The 23,261-nt window shown below is 39.2% G+C and overlaps 1 protein-coding gene across 2 annotated transcripts in view; it reads right to left on the bottom strand.

Annotated features, from left to right (window-relative positions):
- The window catches only part of LARS1 (leucyl-tRNA synthetase 1), an 88,278-nt gene extending 65,049 nt beyond the window's left edge, over positions 1-23,229 (bottom strand). Inside the window, exons 1-5 of one of the 2 annotated variants that reach the window (XM_061616952.1) lie at positions 23,214-23,229; positions 13,665-13,798; positions 5,684-5,802; positions 1,584-1,671; positions 55-135 (exon numbers count right to left, since the gene is read on the bottom strand). In XM_061616952.1, coding sequence (XP_061472936.1) covers positions 55-135; positions 1,584-1,671; positions 5,684-5,802; positions 13,665-13,670 — 294 coding nt within the window. In that variant the 5' untranslated portion in view covers positions 13,671-13,798; positions 23,214-23,229. The remainder of the gene's footprint in view (positions 1-54; positions 136-1,583; positions 1,672-5,683; positions 5,803-13,664; positions 13,799-23,213) is intronic. The other variant, XM_061616953.1, reaches the window with a different exon arrangement.
- Between the last annotated feature and the right edge of the window lie 32 nt (positions 23,230-23,261).

Genomic DNA, 23,261 nt, shown 5'->3' with positions numbered 1-23,261 from the left:
CCATCCATAAAGAAATTATTGGCTGTTGAATAGAAAACAAAACCCTAATTTTACCTTAATGGGCATGCCAGTACAATGTAGTCCAAAAGGGAATAGGCAGCATTTTCCTTTTAGTTTCTGGTACCCAACTGAAAACTGTGGGAAACAATCACAATGGCAATAATATAGCATACACCGAATGAGTTTTGAGATTAAAAAAAAAGGGAGGGGGGCAGGAGTATGTAAAATAGGAAAAATGAGAGGGTTAAAACAGGAGTGGGTGGATTAGAAGTATTAAGAAGTGCTTGCATTTAGCGGTAAAGCTTTTAAGACACACTTTCCTTCTGCAGTTATCTGTGATGCTACAACTGTCACAACACAGAATTTGAAAGGAACAGAAAAAGCAGTCATTAATTTCAACGGACTGTATTCAGCAATGTTATCGCACTCACAGAACAACTTCTGTTCACACAAATCTCCCTTCCCTCTTCTCCTACCCTGGCACAATCCCGAATCTGCTCTGGAGGATTGGGGGAACCCCATAGCAGATTTGGTGGAAGTGTGGGGGAAGTGCATGGGAGGGAGAAGTTCCACCGTGTGAGGTAAATCACTGCAACCCAGTGTCTGCAATGCAGAGAGATTAGAAGCAGTCTAAATTCTATAATGTTTTAAATTTTGTCTGCCCCACCTCAAAGGCTCTGGACAGGAAGCGATACATTTTTAAAAGTTTCTGATTTAATGTGACTGATTAGGTTAAAACAGATAAAACTTGAACAAATGCTATAGCCTCCATTCATCACCCACTGATGATAATCCGATATAGAAACATCTCTCAGCTTTTATGAAAGCTGGGTAAGTGAATCTCTAAAGAACTTCAGCTGTGTTCCAACCATTAAGGATGCCACTCTACACGCCAAAGCTACTTGAACTGGTAATGCATAATACATAAGAGTGAATTTTTAGGTCACTCTACAGCAACCTTACAGCTGGTATAGCACAGTGGGGAGGAGAGCCTGGCTGGGAGTCCAGAGTCTGTGAGTTCAAATCCCGCTCGTGTCTCCTGGGTGTCAAGGGCCAGCTAAAGATCACCCCACAGTGAGTGGCTCAGGGGTTACGTGCCCTGCCACCTGTGCAGCCGTGGGCAAGCTGCAGAGTCCCAAGGAGCCCAGTTGCCCCCCAGCTGGCAGTTGCGGACAAGGAAAGGGCTGGTTTGTGCAGCTGTGGCAAGCTGAGCAGGCCCTAGCCAGCTGGGGAGGACTAGCCTCGGAGGGAGGCAATGGTAAACCCCCTCTGAATATAGCTTACCATGAACACCCTCTTCATAGGGTCGCCATAAGTCAGGATCAACTTGAAGGCAATCCATTTCCATTTTCACAGCAACTGTTCCCAACCTGGTGTCCTCCAGATGTTTTGGTCTCCAATTACCATCAGTCTTAGCTGGCATGGCCAATAGTTTGGGATTATGGGAGTTGCAGTCCAACAGTATCTGGGAGGAACCAGGTTGGGGAAGGCTGGTCTACATTTAATTGGCTCAAGGACTGAAGACTAAAACTTATTTTCTCTGGAGGCGCTTGTTTAAGTTACGAACAAGGGAAAATTCTTACCTCACATTTTGATAAAGAAAATGTGTGTCCTAGATGAAGCCGGCCATTCATGTATGGATATGGAAAGGTGACAAAGAACTTCCCACTGCTGAGCAGAGATTATAAAATGAAACACATATATCAAATAATCTGCAGACTCTCAACTAAAAAATTACTAAGGCCTATACTCCATTATTCAGGGTGGTGTGATATAGAAGTGTTTAAGCAAGACGTTGAATACAACCATATCAATACCTGCCAATGGGCATTTCATTTGAAACAAATGTATTGACTCCCATGTAGATATTAAAAACCTCACAAATTAGATCTGTCACCCAATTAAATCTTAAACAGCATTCCTAGATGCACTTACCTGGAGATACATTCTAATGAACTCAGTTGAACTTCTAAACAAACATGCCTAAGATTGCACTGTTGCATGAGTTTTAGTCAACTGACTGATTAAATTTGCATCCCAGCAAAAACTGTAATTCTGAAGCAAGATGACAGGTGCATATGGTAACAAGTATCATACCTAAAGAAGCTTTCTCTCCTATTTGACAGAAAAGTTCTCTGAAGAAAATATCTAGCTGCTACACCTATGACAAGTCACCACAGGAACTTCCATTAAATAAATTCCAATGGTCACCTAAAACCTTGACATTACATAGTATAAAATCAAATTCCTTTGGGATCCATAGTCAATTATCACAATATTAAAATAATACAAAAGATTAGAGAAATTAAAGGGAAATTTAAACCAAGGGTAGGGATGTTGAATAACCAACAGGGGAACACACTGACTGACAGAGATGAAATAAAAGGAAGATGGAAGCAATATACTGAAGAACTCTATAAAAGAGGTGCAAAGATGACACGATTAATTCACGGAGGAAGTGTATGATGAAGAACCAGAAATTTTAGAATGTGAGGTGAAAGCTGCTCTTAAAATACTTGGAGGAAACAAATCACCAGGAACAGATGACATACCAATAGAGTTGCTACAAGCTACTGAGACTGAATCTGTCCAAATTTTGACAAAAATTTGTCAACAAATATGGAAAACTAAACGATGGCCCACAGACTGGAAGCATTCAATATACCCCCCAATTCCAAAGAAAGCGGATCTCAGGGAATGCAGTAATTATTGAACTACTACTGCCTTAAAATCCCATGCAACTAAAGTAATGCTCAAGATTGTGCAACAAAGGTTCTTACCATATATGGAACAAGAAATGCCAGACGTCCAAGCTGGATTTAGAAAGGGAAGAGGTACCAGAGATCATATTGCAAACATACGTTGGATAATGGAACAGAGCAAGGAATTTCAGAAGAAAATCACCCTGTGCTTTATAGATTACAGCAAAGCCTTTGATTGTGTAGATCATGAAAAACTATGGAATGCTTTAAATGAAATGGGGGTGCCACAGCATCTGATTGTCCTGATGTACAAGCTATACTCTAGACAAGAGGCTACTGCAAGGACAGAATATGGAGAAACCGATTGGTTCCCCATTGGAAAGGGTGTGAGACAGGGGTGTATTTTATCACCCTACTTGTTTAATCTATATGCAGAACATATCATACAGCAAGCAGGTTTGGACCAAGATGAAGGAGGTGTGAAAATTGGAGGGAGAAATATCAGTAATTTAAGATATGCAGATGATACCGTACTCTTAACAGAAACCAGTAATGATTTGAAACTAATGGTGATTAAAGTGAAAGAGGAAAGCACAAAAGCAGGACTACAGCTGAATGTCAGTAAGTGTAAAGTAATGACAACAGAAGATTTATGTAACTTTAAAGTTGACAATGAGGACATGGAACTTGTCAAGAATTATCAAAGCTTGGCACAGTCATTAACCAAAATGGAGACATTAGTCAAGAAATCAGAAGAAGGCTAGGACTGGCGAGGGCAGTTATGAGAGAATAAGAAAAGGTGCTCAAATGCAAAGATGTATCACTGAACACTAAAGCCAGGATCATTCAGGCCATGGTATTCCCGATCTCTATGTATGGATGTGAGAGTTGGACAGTGAAAAAAGTGGTCAAGAGAAAAATCAACTCATTTGAAATATGGTGCTGGAGGAGAGCTTTGCATCCTATGGTGACTCTGCACTAGCAGAAAGCACTTCTGCTTGTGCAAAATGGGGAACAGATTTTCACAGGAACCACCCACCCATCCCCACTCCTATCATCTGTGATATATCACATGCTACTCTGGAGAGCATCCCAATCTACAGGAAAAGTTTTTAAGGTGCACAAGTCACTGAAGTAGGTATGGGGATTGGCAAAAAAATGATGCACTGTCTTATGCAAACCTCAAGCTCTTTCCACCACTGCATATAACTCAGAACATTTTTAAAAAGGAGAATCTGCCAACCAAGCATTCACTTCCAGTTTCCTTCATAAACACAAACCATCTACTTATGTCTTCTTTCAGTCACAGATTACATTTTAACCTTGTGTCATTAAAGCTGCGATCCTATGCACATTTATTTGAGCTATTGAACTCGGGCAAACTAGATGAGATGCCATTCACACAATTAACAATTGCATTAATTGGCTTTTTGGAATGTAAAGAGCAAGTGTGGAGGGCCAATCTGGATTGGGAGTGCAGCAAAGGGCTACAGCTTCCTACTACCACCACCAACACCACTACCACCGCCACACACTATGATCCCAATCGGGATCAAGGGCCCTGTGTTTGCTATTTATTTTTTAAAAGCCATTCACTTAACTGCTAATTGGACGACTGGCGTCTTACCTAGTTTGGCCTTGAGCAGCACTTCTGAATCCCACTGAAGTTGGAGCTACACAAATTCAACAAATCAGTTTTAACGCCTCCTTAAAAAATATCAAAACTGTTAACAACCTTTACTAATTTTATACAACCATACCGTATAAAGTTACAATACAATTCTCTGAAAAGACTATATGAATCTATGAGAACACAATGTCATTGTACGATATTTTCTATACTGGGAAAAAGTGACAGAATAGATATCGCTTGGAATCTCCTCAGTGGCTATATTCACATCTTATAATGGTGCCAACTGCCATGGCTATCCAAATGAGAATTCATAATAGCAAGCAAAGTCAAAGAAACAGGTATAACTGACACTCAAGACACCAGTCCCAATTCAGGCTTCTTAAAAACCAGAGAGAGTTCTGCACAGTCCCTCCAATTGCTCCCCCTGGTGCCTACAATTTGTATCTGCTACCCCTACACTTAATTTAACAAAGCCACTTTACACACAGAATGGGTTACAACAGTGACATGGAACCCCAAAGAAAATGGTAAAACTGCACAGCTATAATTTTCACTCAGATCTCATTATGAGTTCTTGATATTTATCTGTGCCCTTTTGAAAACTAAGAGGATTATACATGCTCCGTAACAGTATTTTTATGTTCCACTGCCTGAACATCATAAGAAAAATCTACGCAAGTGCCTGCAGCTTAACCCAACATTATTATTGTTCTAGCACAATGGGGCATCTATCATTTGATTCTAATGTACATTTCTGAAGAACATTCCTCTTCCAACGCGAAGAGGAAAAGGCTAGAGGGGCACAATCCACAGTACTGGTAGCTCAATATTTAGTACAATTTGCCACTATCATAGATACTTGTATGTCTGACTCTGGATTTGGCTTATCCATTGGGTTTTTTTCTGGTTAGATGTTTTCCTGAGCTGTTACGCTGGGCATGATCTTCATCTTTCCCAACCCAAGCCCCCAGTCTTTTGTGTTACCTAAATCTTATGTGGACTTGCTCCTTCTGGTGGGGTTTTGATCCTTCAAGGGAAGTTGAAGTCCTAGTGTCTAGCAAGGAAATCTACATTTTGTTTTCACAGTATACACAGTCTACTACCCTATACCCAATAAATACTGTGTGTCCCATAATACTATCTATTAGAATACTACTATGCAGATTACATCCAGAAGTTGTATTCCTAATCCAAAAGAAAGCCGACTTTCTACTGACATCAACAGTCTTTAAGTCACAGCCTTAAAATAATGGACTTACACAGTTAACACTATCCAAAATTTCAATATTCTGAACACTCAACGCCTCCACTTCTAGTTTTCTGCAAGCTCTGGAAAATGTATTCTCACCTTTTGTGGTTTGCAGCATCTGCTGCGTTAACCGCAAACGCTCCCTCATCATGCCACTTCTGTTGGATTTCTTTTTCAATTTTCTTCAAGAAGTCCACTTTAGCTGTCCCCTTCCGTTCCTTAAGAAGGAAGACAAATTATTAGAAAATGATTGGGTTAAATAATCCCCAAGCGTCAATACAGAATCGCACTAGAATATTGTAATCTACTGTGCACAAAACCTATCATATACCTTCCAAAGTATCCAACAAACATATGGTTTCAAGGTTACTGCAGGAAAAGAAAACCATAAGTATTTGCAGGAAAACACAATTTCTATCCACCTTTCCATACAAGTTTAAATTTAAGTTATTTTGTTGGGATTATTAACATTTCTTGCAGTAATTTTGGAATTACTGCAAGATGCAAGGCCTATTAGAACACGCATTTATTAATTGCTGCCACACATTAGAATCTTCCATGAACTATCAGCTTGACACATCTTGAGATCCCAATATTGGATGGATAGCCCCAAAACCAATTATCTGAACAGGAAACAAGTGAAATTGGGCATGTTTGCTCAAATGCAATAGGCTCCACTATTTGAATTTTTAGTGGGGAAAAGCGTTGAAAGAATCCACAATTTTGTAACAGGCTAAAACAAGCTTTTAAAAAAGTGAAACCCAAGTTTCATAATATTTGGATCAAGCTACTGAATTTCAGCTCAGATAGCATGTCCCATGCTACGTGATAATCAGATACATACAAATTTGTATAATCACTATCTGTAATACCTCATGTTAAGTTAGCAGTCAAATAGACGTATATGACCACGTACTTCAATGAAAGTTTGTGTATGGATGGCAAGAGCTGTCTGCAACATTCTGAATAGGAAAACTGCAAAACTTAGGCATTTATAGGAAGGATTAACTTGATTAACCATTGGCTTATATGTTGTCTCTCTCAAACAACCCCAGGAATGCACCTCAGGAATGTACAACTGAAACCATTAAGTTTGCCATTTCTTAAAAGAAAAAGAAAAAACTATTTTCAAAATCTGCATGCAATGAACAACAGAAAAGGCAACACAAAAGCTGATAACAAACATTCTGGAAGAACAGAAAATCCTTTAAAATTAGCAAAGTGTCTGACATCATGAATAGTGCGTAATATGGCAGGAGGGCCTGTTTATTAGGAGGATCTTATCAGAGTTTGAGGCATTTCTGCATACTCTTTGCACAAAGAAAGCACTGCACCCCATTATGGGACTAAGCCATCCTGTTTCAGTGCCCTCATCAGAACATGGTCTCTAGTGTAGCACTTTAATCCTACCTGTCCTCTGGAAGAATGCACTCACTTCAGCAGGAGAAAGTACAGAGGGTGCACTTATGGACACAATTACAAGGGCGGAGGAATAGGGTTAGAAGTGCAAGAAAGGTTTTAGAGCTTTCATTATCTGATTAATTAGCCTGTAATTATGTCCCTGTTTCAGATTTCATTAGGAGTTGCTTTTAAAATCAAAAAGTATAACTGAAAAGGTTCTCTTTTGAAAAAGATACCACTTAAAAATTAATGTAATGCCTAGGCACAGAAAGTGTAAAATCAAGAAACTTTTACAGTGAAGATGCTTTTGTTTGGAGTTCCGGGAGGGAGGGAGGGAGGGAGGGAGGGAGGGAGGGAGAGAGAGAGAGAGAGAGAGAGGGAGAGAGAGACAATAGGAACTGGTGACATCTAATTACAGAATGCTCATCAGTACAAAATCAGTCTGCAACATACTGACAGCACTGAGCCTAAATTAATTGTAATCTGCTGTACTCTAACTACATTTTACAGGTTGGATAATCTTAAGGCCTTTAAATAGGAGACTGGGGTGTTAACGCAAGCTCAAGTATAATCTGACAATTCTTCCCGATTAGTGAAGCAAGAACATTTTGAATTCAGCCTGTCATTTATTGGCTAGCAAAGCAAAGGGGACAGTCAGAAAAATGTCACCACCAACACATCCAATTGATCATACTTGAAGTGGGTAACAGCAGATTACATAAAAGATAAACCAGGCTCAGAAAGCATTCCAAAGTGGTCGCTGCCACTTCTGAAAAGCCTCCAAAATGCATCCTCACTCTCACTTGCTGGGGGGAAATGGAATAAGACCTCTCACTATGGACTATAATGTGCTGGCAAATTCACGCAGAAGGAGACGGTTTTGCAGATCCCAAACCATATGGGACTTTAAAAGCAATAACCAGCACTTTGAACTGGGGCCGTAAACATCCTGGAGGCCCATGCAGTTGATTAAGGGCCTGGACCCACTACATTAGCGGTTCCCATTTCCCCCCCCCCCCCACTGACCACCTGAAAACTGCTGAAGGTCTCGGCGGACCACTTAAAAGATTTTTTCTGCCTGTTGTAGCAACTGTAGCTACAACAGATATAGCTGTGCCAGATGCTGCATGATTTTTAACTGTATTTAATTGTAATTGTTTCTTTTATTTCTTCTATGGTATTTTACTGTATAATGATTTACACTCCATAAAATTCAAATTACAGCACAACAAAATACAATGTAAGTAATAAAAGAAGCAATTAAAATGCAATCAAAAATTACTGGGAATACTTAACATGGACATGCCATGGACATGCCATGGACCACCTGACTGAAGCTTGTGGACCACTGACGGTCCTTGGACCACAATTTGGGAACCCCTGCACTATATTTTATGCACTGTACAGGCCTCAAAAATATGTTCACTTTCTGTAGTGGAACAGCCACATCAACAGGGTGAAGAGGTTGTTCCACCACAAAAGGCTCAAGACCACTGGACTTTCTCAAGCAAAGGATTCTAAAGGTACTAATAAATAAAGGATCAGTAAAATAAGACAAGACTCCATAAGACCTCCATAAAAGACACCAGATTTGTTTAAACAAGCCTAACCAGATACGTAGATGTGTTTTAATGTGTTTCAGCTTATTGTTTATTTTGATTATCTTTTAAATGTTTTAAAAAGATGTGTGTTGGAAGGACTCTGTGTGGTGTTGCAGCTGTTGCCAGTTACTTATGTTGCCTTCTTTTTGTGTCTTCTGCTCCAGGTATATGAAGGGAAAGGGCTGCCTGAAGCAGCGCCTCAGCATCGCACTTGGAGTCATTTTGGGGTGTCTTGGAGAAAGAGGACAATGGAATAAATGTTTATAGTCCTACTGGTTATAGAAGATGGTGGTTAGGTGGGAAGAAGCGTAACGGAACAGTAGAGAACTTTGACACATATTTTATAACTGTTATTAGACATATTTTACAATTGTTATTCTTTTTTTGTTCTGCTTTTGATGAACTGTATATTGTCTGAGATTTATTGTTCGGTTTACAGGGCTGTGGAGTCGGTACGCCAGACCTTCGACTCCGACTCCAACTCCTCTATTTTTCTACCGTCCGACTCCAACTCCTTCATAAGTGGCAAATGTATATTAACTAGTAATAACAAGTTTACTGTAGTAAAATGGTAGCACAAGGCATTTCATCACCACCACGTGAATCCAGAGCTTGGAAAAGTTACTTTTTTGAATTACAACTCCCACAAGCCCAATCCCTGGGGCTGATGGGAGTTGTAGTTTAAAAAAGTAACTTTTCCAAGCTCTGGATTCACGTGGTGGTGATGAAATGCCTTGTGCTACCATTTTACTACAGTAAATTTGTTATTACTAGTTAATATACATTTGCCATTTATGAAGGAGTCAGAACATTTCTACCGACTCCAACTCCACCCAAAATTGCTCCTGACTCCGACTCCACAGCCCTGTCAGTTTACATTTTATAATGTGATGTATGGTTTTCTTTTATTTTTGTCTATTTTTATAATTGTTATATTTTGTTTTTGAAGATATGTATATTGCTTGCTATTTATTGTTCAGTTATGTTTATTTAAAATGTGATATATTTGTTTTCTTTTATTATCAATTGTACCAAATGTGATGGTATATTGCTTTTATGTTGTAAACTGCCCAGAGAGCTTCAGCTATGGGGCAGTATAAAAGTGTAATAAATAAATAAATAAAATTACTTGTTTTAACTGTTTTAATTAATAATTTTAATATTTTTGTAAACTGCTTAAAGACTTTATCACAAGCAAGAGGTACATATAATTTGTTAAATAAATAACTTAATACATGTCACTGATCAACCCAGCCTTTAGACAAAACTGTGGCAAAAAATTATATCTGAACACCCTAACACCACACCATCTTTTGACAAAGAGATGACACAATGGACACTTTCCCCAATCAGCTCAGGTACAGGGAAGGAAAGGGTTCTTAATCTTTAACAGTTGCAAAAAGCTGTATAATTTCAACAAGACACAGCTTATCACTGAATAAGCTGTATTTGTCATAACTCCCTCAGCTACATAACCATTAAAGGCACATGGGCAATACTCATTTGGTCACCATAGTTTTGTGGTTTCCAAAGTACTAACATTGTTTGTACATATGGTTTCCAACATACAGACTTAACTGTCTTCCATTGCACTACTGTATACTGATCAGTTTGCTTAGTTGTACAGACTATTACAAATTCTACCAGAAAAAGTTAATTCTGACCCGTAAAAGCTAATGCCACAGTAAGTGTGTGAGTCCGTTAAGGGAGAAAAAAGCTTGCTATTTGTGCATGGCTATGCCTCCGGAATACATTTCTAGGGAAATCATAGGCAAAGGTGGACAGGGCTTTCCCAGCTGTAAGAGTAGCATAGAAGATGTGCGAAACCTCTCTGTTTCACACAATTACTAAAGGTATAAGACAAAGGTACACCACAATTTCATGACTGAACAAGAACAGGAAAGGAAAGGTGCTATCATCTGCGCCTTAATGGTCCTTAGGCTGTTTAACTAGCTATAGCAAATTCTATTTCATTACCGTAGCTGGAAGCAAAGGACAACAGAGCTCCTGCTCCTTTAACAGTACAACAGGAAAAGGTAATTATAGCAGTTAAAGCTTGTCTTATACCTGCCATACAGGAACCCTTCCCTACTCCATCTCTAGTTGGCCTTAGCACCTTGTGTAGATTATTTTATTTTCTACAAAACTCATTCTTCAAATGAGATAGTGCCATGCAACAATCATATTTGTGAAGGGGGGGGGACCTGTTATGTGCCTTCAAGTCGATTATGGGTTATGGCGACCCTATGAATCAGCGACCTCCAACATCATCTGTTATAAACCATCCTGTTCAGATCTTGTAAATTCAGGTCTGTGGCTTCCTTTATGGAATCAATCCACCTTTTTCTTGGTCTTCCTCTCTTTCTACTCCCTTCTGTTTTCCCCAGCATTACTGTCTTTTCTAGTGAATCAGGTCTTCTCATGATGTGTCCAAAGTATGATAACCTCAGTTTCATTTTAGCTTCTAATGATAGTTCTGGTTTAATTTCTTCATATTTCAAATGAGTTGATTTTTCTCTTATCCGCTTTTTTCACTGGTGATGCCTGTGAAAATCTGTTCCTCATTTTGCACAAGCAGAAGTGCTTTCTGCTAGTGCAGAGTCACCATAGAATGCAAAGCTCTCCACCAGCACCATATTTCAAATGAGTTGATTTTTCTCTTAACCACTTTTTTCACTGTCCAACTTTCACATCCATACATAGAGATCGGGAATACCATGGCCTGAATGATCCTGACTTTAGTGTTCAGCGATATATCTTTGCATTTGAGCACCTTTTCTTATTCTCTCATAACTGCCCTCCCCAGTCCTAGCCTTCTTCTGATTTCTTGACTAATGTCTCCATTTTGGTTAATGACTGTGCCAAGCTTTGATAATCCTTGACAAGTTCCATGTCCTCATTGTCAACTTTAAAGTTACATAACTCTTCTGTTGTCATTATTTCAGTCTTCTTGATGTTCAGCTGTAGTCCTGCTTTTGTGCTTTCCTGTTTCACTTTCATCAGCATTCGTTTCAAATCATTACTGGTTTCTGCTAGTAGTATGGTATAGTCTGCATATCTTAAATTATTGATATTTCTCGCTCCAATTTTCACACCTCCTTCATCTTGGTCCAATTTCGCTTTCAGTATGATATGCGTATAGATTAAACAAGTAGGGTGACAAAATACACCCCTGGCTCACATACACGATGGGGAACCAATCGGTTTCTCCATATTCTGTCCTTACAATAGCCTCTTGTTCAGAGTATAGCTTGTACATCAGGACAATCAGATGCTGTGGCACCCCCATTTCCATCTTCCTTTTATTTCATCTGACAGTCAGTGTGTTCCCCTGTTGATTATTTAACATCCCTACTCTTAGTTTAAATTTCCCTTTCATTTCTCTAATCTTTTGGAATAGGGCTCTTGTTCTACCCTTTTTGTTGTCCTTTTCAATTTCTATAAAATAACCATTGTAATAGTTCTTTGTCCCTACATACTAGTCGCTGTATTGTTGAATTTAGGGTTCTGACCATGTTTCTATCACCTTTCGCTTTTGTTTCCCTTCTCTCTTTAACCATTTTAAGAGTTTCTTGAGTCATCCATTCAGGTCTTTCTTTTTAACTAGAGGGATTGTCTTTTTGCATTCTTCTCTGATAATGTCTCTGACTTCAGTCCATAGTTCTTCTGATTCTCTGTCAACTAAGTTTAAAGCCTCAAATCTGTGCCTTATTTGATCTTCACTTTGGCATTATGATTGGTTCTCCTTTAGCTTTACTCTGATTTTCGATATGACCAGTTCATAATCTGTTCCACAGTCTGCTCCTGGTTTTGTTTTCGCAGAAAGTATGGAACTTCCCCATCTTCTGTTATCAATTATATAATCAATTTGATTCCTATATTGACTGTTTGGTGATGTCCACGTGTGTTTGCAAGAAACCAATTATTGGTGTCACAGAATTCAATAAGTCTTTCTCCTGCTTCATTTTTGTCTCCTAACCCAATTTCCCCACAATTCCTAGTTCTTCTCTGTTCCCTGCTTTTGCATTCCAGTCCCCCATGATTATCAGAACATCTTGTTTTGGTGTGTGATCAATTTCTTCCTGCACTTCTGAGTAAAATCTCTCCAATTCCTCTTCTGTATTTGCTGCTGGAGCGTAGACTTGGATGATGGTTATGTTAATAGGTTTCCCGTTTACCTCTTACTATGAAAACCCTATGAACAGAGTGGGAGACCTAGCAGGAACAAACTGGAGAGCAAGGCAAGACTTGTCTCCATCATGGGCTAAGAATGTTTCAGCTGCTCAGCCCTGCTCCCTTGCCTCGGAGGACATCAATGGGAGCTGCTGCCTAGTAGGCGAGTGCCAAAGGCCAACATCATGGGAGACCAAGGATACGGCCAGGAAATGTCACCTGAATAATCCTGACATTACAAGGACACCATGTTATTTCTGTTCCTAGCATATGACTTCAGGATTTTTTTAATTGTGTGAATCTTGTGTAAGCTGCTTTAAGAGTGTCTTGAGGCTACAAACCAGGATATAAGTATCTTAAGTAAAAATAATTGGGCACCTTAGGGTAAGAGAGAAGCAAAACGTCATAGATTTTAACATTTTGTGAGCTTGGGTCAATTTAAAATGTAATATCATGTAGGGAATACTAGATCTAATTACAATTCCCACAAATAAACTATCTTATACTATGTATCTTAAATAAGTATGCATTTTGCTTGCTTAGGATGACACTTGTTTTGCAATTCAACATGGAAAGAGCAAACAAGTCCCATTGTACGCCCTGGGACCTGCCGGTGAAGGGTGGGTAATGTTTTTTTTAAGAACTCCCATTATAAATTTATTTATTTATTTATTTATTTATTTAATTACATTTCTAGACCGCCCTATAGCAGAAAGCTCTCAGGGCGGTGTACAACAAATAATGGAGGCCAAATAATGGAGGTGTCACAGTAGCAATGTATCTGGTTGTGTGTCAGAGGAATGGGGAAGTCTATTCTCTGGTCCAAACTGAACCTCAATTTCCCCCGTGCGTTTTCACCCAAAACCAACACCCCCGAAGAGATGCTCAACCCCGTTTGTATTCACCGTCATTGTTCCTTGTCACTCTTAAGTTTCTTCAGCCAACAGCTGCTCGCGCGGCTCTATCTCCTCTACTCCACGCCGCCGGTTCTCCCACAATGCCGCGAAAGTTCAGGTGGGATCCGGTTCCTTCGCAAAGCCTGTTGGGAGATAGAGTTCGCACAGCTCTAAGACACACATTGATAGACTGTTGAACTACAACTCCCGAAAGACACAGCACTGCCCGAGTAGTTCTTCATAGCTGTGCGTTCCTGGAATTGAATACTACGATTCCAGTAACACGCAGGGACTGAGACATACCAATATCCAAAAACAGGGGTGTCCAGACCTTTACTTTTCGTGGTTTGAACGCGCGGGGGGAGGGCACTAAAGCTGTCTTTGTTGTTGTCTCCTCGCCCCGCGTTCCTGTTACAACTTGGGAATACTCTTTGATTACTCTTTCACGCTAAAGAGGGCCTTTGTTTTTGTGAGTCTGTTTTGGCTGTGTAATAATATTGCAGATCTGCCCTAGCGCCCTATACGAGCTTTAGCAGGAGCACAGACAATCTATGTTCTGTGCATCTAGTTCGACGAATCTCTTCGATACTACTTTAATTTTTTTTAAGTATTTTTTCACAATACTGTAACTACAATGCGTGGTTGGTAAAGGCAGGTGTTGCCCTGCTAGTCCTAGAGAGTTGTTTGTGTGCTTAAAAGTGGATCGCCTCCCTTTGGTGAAAGCATATGCAAGCTTTGAAGGTTGCGCAGAACTTATAAGACAAAGCGTGTTATTACTGAGCAAGTAACGGGTTCCCCCAAACCCAACAAAAAACACAAAAGCAGAGATTAAGAAAGACTGGTATAAGAATAAAAATACAGATATTTCTAGAAGAATCAGGCAATTTGCTCATAATGCCACTATCCTGCATAGTTCCCCCACAAGCATTAAAAGGGGACAGTGTAAAAGCTAGAATGGAACGGAACAGGCCCTTTATGAAACAATTGATGCCAAAAATATTGGGATGTGTTTAGACCCTCGAGAACAATATTTAAGAACCAAACCCTTCTGATACTATATTTTATTTATCCTTTAACAACCAAAACGCCATACGAAATGGAATGGCTCAGAATGGCAACTTCTGAGCAAGCCAGGCCTACCAAATTTACCAGTCAGACACGACTTGATGGAAATCATGCACTAAGCAATAAAGCTTCCATGGTTCTGATAGCCATTCCAGGCTATAATACATTTTCTGAGGAACGGCAACTTCCCAGTGAGCCAGACCCACCAAATTCGCCAGTCACATATAACTATGGGATTGATGTAATAAGCCACAAAACTGCTGACACAAAATATAACTATAAAGAGTAGTTCTGAAATACTAATTTTTCATTCTCAAATATTTCATCCTTCTATATCGTTACCTATATTCCTTGGAAAAGCATGAATGCAGTAAAAACAAATACATGATAAGCACTATTGTAGTGACAAATTCTGAAGTGCATGGTCCCTTCATGATAGTTATGCCACTCGCTCTCACAGCCACACCCTCTCATATGCTTGCTCTCATCTCCAAACTCTTCCATCCTTCCCATATTAATATTCTCCCACAACAGACATCCTTAGGAGCCAATCAGCATGAAACAGGAGTGTGATAGCTACAGCCCTCTCAATGGCTGACTCACCTTCTTTGATTGGCCCCAATCAGCAGGAAAGGACAAGGAATCATGTTAGAAGAGTCTTCTCAGTGGCTAATACACTCCCCTTTCATGCTGTTTGGTTCTTCGGATGCTGGAGATATAGGGACCTGGCTGGGACCCTGCTCACAAAAAAGCAAGGGGTCTAACACTCCCCCAAGACCCTGTAGCACTACACCCGTTGGCAAGATCTAAAACAATGTATATACAAATATGTGTGTGTGTGTGTACTGTATACATTTGTGTATAAGTGTGACAATGACTATGAATAGCAGCAAGTAAGCTATTATTTTTGTAAACATTCTGCAGAATGAATAGAACACATTTTGTTTTGTGAGGTAGGTTTGCAAGACCACTTCAAGCATAGAACAGTACTTATAAGATCTTACAAGATCATGTTATAGAGGAAAACATTTCTGCCTGTGACATAGATTCTTCATTTGTCACAACGCTTGGACATTTGAATATGCCAAATGGAGCCTGATTTATCTCAAGGCAGGACAGATATTTATTTATTTGTGTCATCACAGACGTTTTATGGTTTATTGCATCAGTCTCTTGTTATATGTGACTGGTGAATTTGGTAAGTTTGGCTTGCTGGGAAGTTGCTGTTCTGGGCCATTTTCTGGGGAAATGGATTATAGCCTGGAATGGGAATTGGAACTCGGTTTTTGTGGAAGCTTTGTGGCTTACTGCATGTATCCCACCTAGTTGTGTGTGGCTAGCAGGGCCGCATTATGGCTTTCGTGGGCCCTAGGCCCTTTTGCCTTCATGGGCCCCTCCCACCATAATAATATCAATATTAAAATTTATTTTTGATATAACTTTAAATACTTCAACATTTTTTCTGTTTTAGGCAAAATTTAATAGATTTCCGTGGGCCCTAAAAATTTCATTTTTTTCTGATGTGAGAAAAAAATTAAAAGATTTTCTTCGACCCTAAACGTTCATTTTTCTTCTTCTGATTTTAAAAGACATTAAAACATTTTCATGGGCCCCTAAAAGTATTGTGGGCCCTAGGCATTGTGCCTACTGTGCCTAATGGATAAGTCGGCCCTGGTGGCTTGGGTGTTTGGTAGGCCTGGCTTGCTCGGACGTTGCCATTCCAGGCCATTCTATATGGCATTTGGTTGTTAAAGGGTTAATAAAATATAGCATTGGGAGGCTTTTGTCTTTTAATTTTGCTCTCAAGGGTTTCTAACACATCCCAGTGTTTTTGGCATCAATTTATTTTATAAAGGGCCCTTTCTGGCCCATTCCTTTCTGGCTTTTACACCATCTTTATTAAAAGCATCCTATGTTGCTATCTATCTGAACTAGGGTTGCCAGGTTCAGGGCCCGAGACTGTCCTGTATCTTTAGGAGAAGAGAAAGTCAGCCAAGTGCAGGTGTTCTTGCAACACTGTAATGGGAAAAACTACAAGGTGGAATTCTCCTTCCCCCTGCACAACTTTTAAAGATACAGAAGACCTCTTGGTTGCCAGGTCCGGCCTCCAAGAGGTCTTCTGTATCTTTAAAAGTTGTGCAGGGGGAAGGGAGAATTCCACCTTGTGGTTTTTCCCATTACAATGTTGCAAGAACATCGGCACTTGGCTGACTTTCTCTTATCCTAAAGATACAGGATCAGACCCAGGCCCTGCACCTGGCAACCCTAATCTGAACTTTGTAGAAAAACTGGAGAAACAAAAAAGGACTTCTGCAATCTGCACCATCAGTGTGGTTATAAGTACTTATCACACTAGGAAGAAAAACTGCATTTAATTCAGTAGGGTTTATTGGAGCATAAACATTATTTTAATGTTGTTATACCATGCATGAATTATACGATATACAGTGAACCAGAGTGGTAACACCACATATACTGCATTGGGAGGGACATGATCCAAGCATAAATAAGGACGTTGGTGCCATTATTTTAAACAGAGTGTTGAAGTTGCAAGTAAGGGTGAAGAGGATGGTAGACATGCAGAGCAATCTTACTCATGTCCCACTAAATTCTTTGAGGCTTATTCCTTAACAGTTGGGTTTAGTATACAAGTATTTACTTAGGAGTAAGTGTGACTGTGTTCTGAGTGGAAATGTATAATATGCAGTAAAATAAATATGCTAGAACCATGATGAGCCTTTGTCAAAATCTGCACTCAGTAATACAAAGATATGAAGATAACCTTTAACATGGTGAAGTGTTCTATGCCCCAAGATAATACATTATTTGTTTATAATTATTATTCCAGATCAATAGGAGAAAACTAGAGGTCACCAAAAAAACCCCTCAAAAATCATGCTAGAAATAAATCTTGTTTCAAATAAAAATGAAACATTTGCATTCTATACCTTTGTTCTTTAGTGAGGTAAGACAAATATACAGCAATTACAGAACATAAGCTTTAATACTTCAACTAGCAAGAGTGTTTATACTCTTGTTCTTTAGCCAGGTGAAGCTAATATACTGTACTTACAGAACACAAGCTTTACTGCTTCACATATTCAAATATTTCATTCAGTTCATTCATGAGAAGACTCATAACCATTAAGCTCACTTGGCAACCTTGGATCAGCCATGGTCTCTCAGGTTAACCTTCCTCACAGGATAGTTGTGAATATAAAACAGGGAGGGAAGAACCATGTACACCACTTTTTTCCTTGTAGGAAACATGGAATGTAAATGTAATAACAAATAAATAGTAAAAGTTCTTATTAGTTATCTGCATTAATAGAACCAATATTTTTGTTGAATCATGAAAAGTCCAAAAATATGTGATAATCAATATTCAAAACTGCAATACAGAGGAAGTAAAATATGATAAATGACATTACCGATATAATTTCCTGAAGTGTAGCCGTGTAAATCTATTCCATCAAAATCACTACGTTTTTGTGGACAACAGTCCAATTTATCAGCATCTTCACCTGATGAAGTGACATCTATGCCACAAAGTTTATGCCATAATAAAAAACGTAAGCTTTAAGGTGCCACGAGACTCTGTGTTGTTAGTACTGATATAGTAATTGTTCCTAGTGCATCATCTTATTACTAGATTGGGGGTCCCAAGCTGTGGATCACCAGTGGTCCGTGAGCTTTATTCAGGTGGTCCGCAGCATGTCTGTGGATTTGTGACGATGGGAGATGGCACATCCATCACCCTGAATATTCATTTTGATTTTTGTGTTTTCATTGCTTCTTTTATTTCTCATATTGTAGTTTATTGTATTACAATTTGAATTCTATGGAATTACAATTGCTATAACAGGAAGGAAAATCATAAAGTGGTCCACCAAGACTTCAGTAATTTTCAATTGGCCTGTGGGAAAATGTTTGGGAACCGCTGCACTAGGTAATTTCAAGATGGCTGTCATCTCTCATTAGCTGATTACATTTAACTTGGTCATTGGTCTTAAGATATATATGTATCATTGTCTATTTTTCCCCCCAAAAAAGTAAAATGATGTTTACAATCTAATGTCCTTGTGCATAATTACTTGGAATGGTACACAAATTGGGTCCATGCAGTGGTTTTCAAATGTTCTCATAATCATGGGGGACTGGAATGCAAAAGTAGGGAACAGAAAAGAACTAGGAATTGTGGGGAAATGGGGTTAGGAGACAAAAATGAAGCAGGAGAAAGACTTATTGAATTCTGTGACACAAATAATAGGTTTCTTGCAAACACATTCTTTGTGCAACCGAAAAGACGACTGTACACGTGGACATCACCAGATGGTCAATATAGGAATCAAATAGATTATATAATTGGTAACAGAAGATGGAGAAGTTCCATGAACTGGTTGCATCGAAAATCAGAGTAAAGGTAAAGAAGAACAAAGCAATCATAATGCCAAAATACAATTTAAATAATATCCCAGAAGAATATAAAGATCAAATAAGGAACAGATTTGAGGCTTTAAACTTAGTTGACAGAGAACCAGAAGAACTATGGAGTGAAGTCAGAGACATTATCAGGGAAGAATGCAAAAAGACAATCCCTCTAGTTAAAAAGAGAGAAAGACCTCAATGGATGACTCAAGAAACTCTTAAAATGGTTGAAGAGAGAAGGAAAGCAAAATCAAAAGGCGATAGAAACATGGTCAGAACCCTAAATTCAACAATACAGCGACTAGTATGTAGGGACAAAGAGAACTATTACAATAGTTACTGTATAGAAATAGAAGAGGACAACAAAAAGGGAAGAACAAGAGCCCTATTCCAAAAGATTAGAGAAATTAAAGGGAAATTAAACCACGACTAGGGATGTTGAATAATCACCAGGGAAACACACTGACTGACAGAGATGAAATAAAAGGAAGATGGAAGCAATATACTGAAGAACTCTATAAAAGAGATGCCAGGATGACAGATTCATTCACAGGGGAACCATATGAAGAACCAGACATTTTAGAATGTGAGGTAAAAGCTGCTCTTAAAATACTTGGAAGAAACAGATGGCATACCAAACAGAGTTGCTACCAGCTACTAAGACTGAATCTGTCCAAATTTTGACAAAAATTTGTCAAGAAATATGGAAAACTAAACAATGGTCCACAAACTGGAATTGTTCAGTACATATCCGAATTCCAAAGAAAGGGGATCCCAGAGAATGCAGTAATTATTGAACTATTGCCTTAATATCCCATGAAAGTAAAGTAATCATATTGCAAACATACGCTGGATAATGGAACGGAGCAAGGAATTTCAGAAGGAAATCACCCTGTACTTTATAGATTACAGCAAAGCCTTTGACTGTGTAGATCATGAAAAACTATGGAATGCTTTAAAAGAAATGGGGGTGCCACAGCATCCGATTGTCCTGATGTACAAGCTATATTCTGGACAAGAGGCTACTGTAAGGACAGAATATGGAGAAACTGATTGGTTCCCAATAGGAAAGGGTGTGAGACAGCGGGTATTTTATCACCCTATTTGTTTAATCTATACACACAACATATCACACGGAAAGTGGGACTGGACCAAGATGAAGGAGGTGTGAAAACTGGAGGGAGAAATATCAATAATTTAAGATATGCAAATGATACCATACTACTAGCAGAAACCAGTAATGATTTGAAACAAATGCTGATGAAAATTAAAGAGGAAAGCACAAAAGCAGGACTACAGCTGAACGTCAAGAAGAGAAAAGTAATGAAAACAGAAGAAATGTAACTTTAAAGTTGACAATGAGGATGTCGAACTTGTCAAGGATTATCAATACCTTGGCACAGTCATTAACCAAAATGTAGACAATAGTCAAGAAATCAGAAGAAGGCTACGACTGGGGAGGACAGCTATGACAGAACTGGAAAAGGTCCTCGAATGCAAAGATGTATCACTGAACACCAAAGCCAGGATCATTCAGACCATGGTATTTCCGATCTCTATGTATAGATGTGAAAGTTAGACAGTGAAAAAAGCGGGTAAGAGAAAAATAAACATTTGAAATGTGGTGCTGGTGGAGAGCTTTGCGCATACCATGGACTGCAAAAAAGACAAATAATTGGGTGTTAAAACAAATTAAACCAGAACTGTCACTAGAAGCTAAAATGATGAAACTGAGGTTATCATACTTTGGACACATCATGAGAAGACATGATTCACTAGAAAAGACAATAATGCTGGGGAAAACAGAAGGGAGTAGAAAAAGAGGAAAGCCAAACAAGAAATGGATTGATTCCATAAAGGAAGCCACAGACCTGAACTTACAAGATCTGAACAGGGTGGTTCATGACAGATGCTCTTGGAGGTCATTGGTTCATAGGGTCGCCATAAGTCGTCATCGACTTGAAGGCACATAACAACAACAAAGTGGTTCTCAAATGTTCTAGCCTCAGGGCCCATTTGGGAAGGGTGAACATTATTGAGGCCCACCAGTCACAAAATGGTGGCAGATAGAGACAGTTTGGCATGATCCGTTGACAATAACTGCCATCACTTTCTACTGATATCTAATCTATGTTTGGAAATTGTCAGTGTTTTCCTTGTAGCAAGGAGCTTTATAACTCAGCTTTCCACAAGCTGAGTACAGACATTTGCTCTCAAGATATCGTGACTCGGCCTCCTCATTTTAGGCAGAATTTGCTGAACTAAACATGGAAGAAGGCTTTTTCTTTTCAATTTTCCCCTTCCCATCTCCACATGCCTTTCCAACACAACTTGTACTTTATTGCCTCCCACCACCAGACTGCAGTTTCTTTCATTCCTCCTTTCCGGTCCTTTTAATTTCTTTCCTCTCTCACTGACTCCCTTTCTATTCCCAGTGTATTAATTATTATTATTATTCCCAATTTATTTCTTCTTCATCATCATAATTAGTCATAAATATTATGACTTATTATTCTTCTTCATCATCATAATTAGTCATAAATATTACCCCTTTATCTTAAATAGTCATAAATGTTACCCTTTTTTCTTTCTTTCTAATTTTTTCCATCAGCTCCTCTGGCCCTTTCCCCTCAGTCTCTCCGTCTTTACTCAGCATGCAAAGAGTTGCTGACACTGGTCTAACCAAAAGGTATGGCAGGCTAGAGTGCGGGATAGACAAGTGAGAAGGTACTGCAGTGCTGGGCAGGCTGTGGCACTGAGACCCACCTGAGAGTGGCTCAGTAGCCCAAGGCCCACTGTTTGAGAAAGACTAGATTCATATAAAATTTAAAGTTGCTGGTTCCGCCCTTCTTTTAATTATGTATTTTTGTATCTTTATTGCTGCGTGCCCAATTTTCACCATGTCTTGAGCTTTACAACAACTGTATAATGTAAGTGTAAGAAAGTCTTCCACATTTACTTTGTCATATGTCCCAGATTTCAAGGAAACTTTCATCACCTTTTCCTACCATTGACATCAATTCAACTTTATCCTGTTTGCTGCTTTTCTTTCACAGTATTTTAACAGCTCTCATTCTTCCCCCAAAAATTCCAGTAACACATTTTGTTACCATAACATATGTTATTTGTTTCAGATATCATCAGTCTTCTCAACTGGTTGTTCCTTGTTTTGTTGTGTGCCTTACAGCACAATCCTATAAATATCTACTTAGTCCCATTGAATTCAATAGGACTTCTTCCTCCCACGTATATGCTTATAAGAATGCAGCTTTGCTGAAATAGATAATGCATGCAATGTTGCACAATGCAGGTTCCCATGTTGCAAGCCTACCTCTACCAATATGCCACCGAAATACAGAATTAGACAATCTCCAACTGGGAGGAGTTCTGTGCAGCATAATCCAAACCATGTTTATTTAGAAGTCCAGATTGATAGCAGGGCTCAAATTACAATGGGGCCAAAGGGGCAGCCTCTTAGCTACATCTACGGGGGGGGGGGAGCTTGTATTTCATGTTTGCATTACTGTATATTTTACAGCTCAACTGAACGCATTCTTACTCAGAAATGTTCACGAAAATTTCACTACAGCCCAATCTTTTGTATTACTCATAAATTCAATTGGGTTCAGTAGCAATTACTTCCAAGTAAGTATATTTAGCCTTAATATCTTCCTTTCACAAGGTACCATCTTGCGGTTGCCATAACTAAAAGGAAAGTCTCATTCTATGCTTTGGGAATAAATGGCATGTAGTGCGTAGAAGACATATTCTTTATTTGGCTGTAGTTTAGTCCGTTATTAGAGTGTGATTTCTGGGGAGGGTGTGGACGCTGCACGCGCTCAGAGACAACCCTTTTCTTCATTACTACTGCACACATTCCTAAGCACCACGTTTACAATGCGCTGAGGCCTGGTTCAAAACCACAGACCGCTTATGAAAGTAAGTAACCCCTTTACTTTATTCTTCGCTTCCCCCTCACTTTACTGCGTCGACCACAAGGATTTCACGCCTGCTGTCTCGACCTAGCCTGCTCCGGCCTTTCATAAGTGACCCCCCACCCCTTACCTTCAGTACTCTCGGATTGGTTCGCTTTTCTCGGGGCCTTGTCATGCG

This window comes from Rhineura floridana, chromosome 3 (genome assembly GCF_030035675.1).
Source record: "Rhineura floridana isolate rRhiFlo1 chromosome 3, rRhiFlo1.hap2, whole genome shotgun sequence".
Taxonomy (NCBI): Eukaryota; Metazoa; Chordata; class Lepidosauria; order Squamata; family Rhineuridae; genus Rhineura; species Rhineura floridana.
Note: the sequence above shows the minus strand (reverse complement) of the source record. Positions and strands in the feature narration are given on the sequence as shown.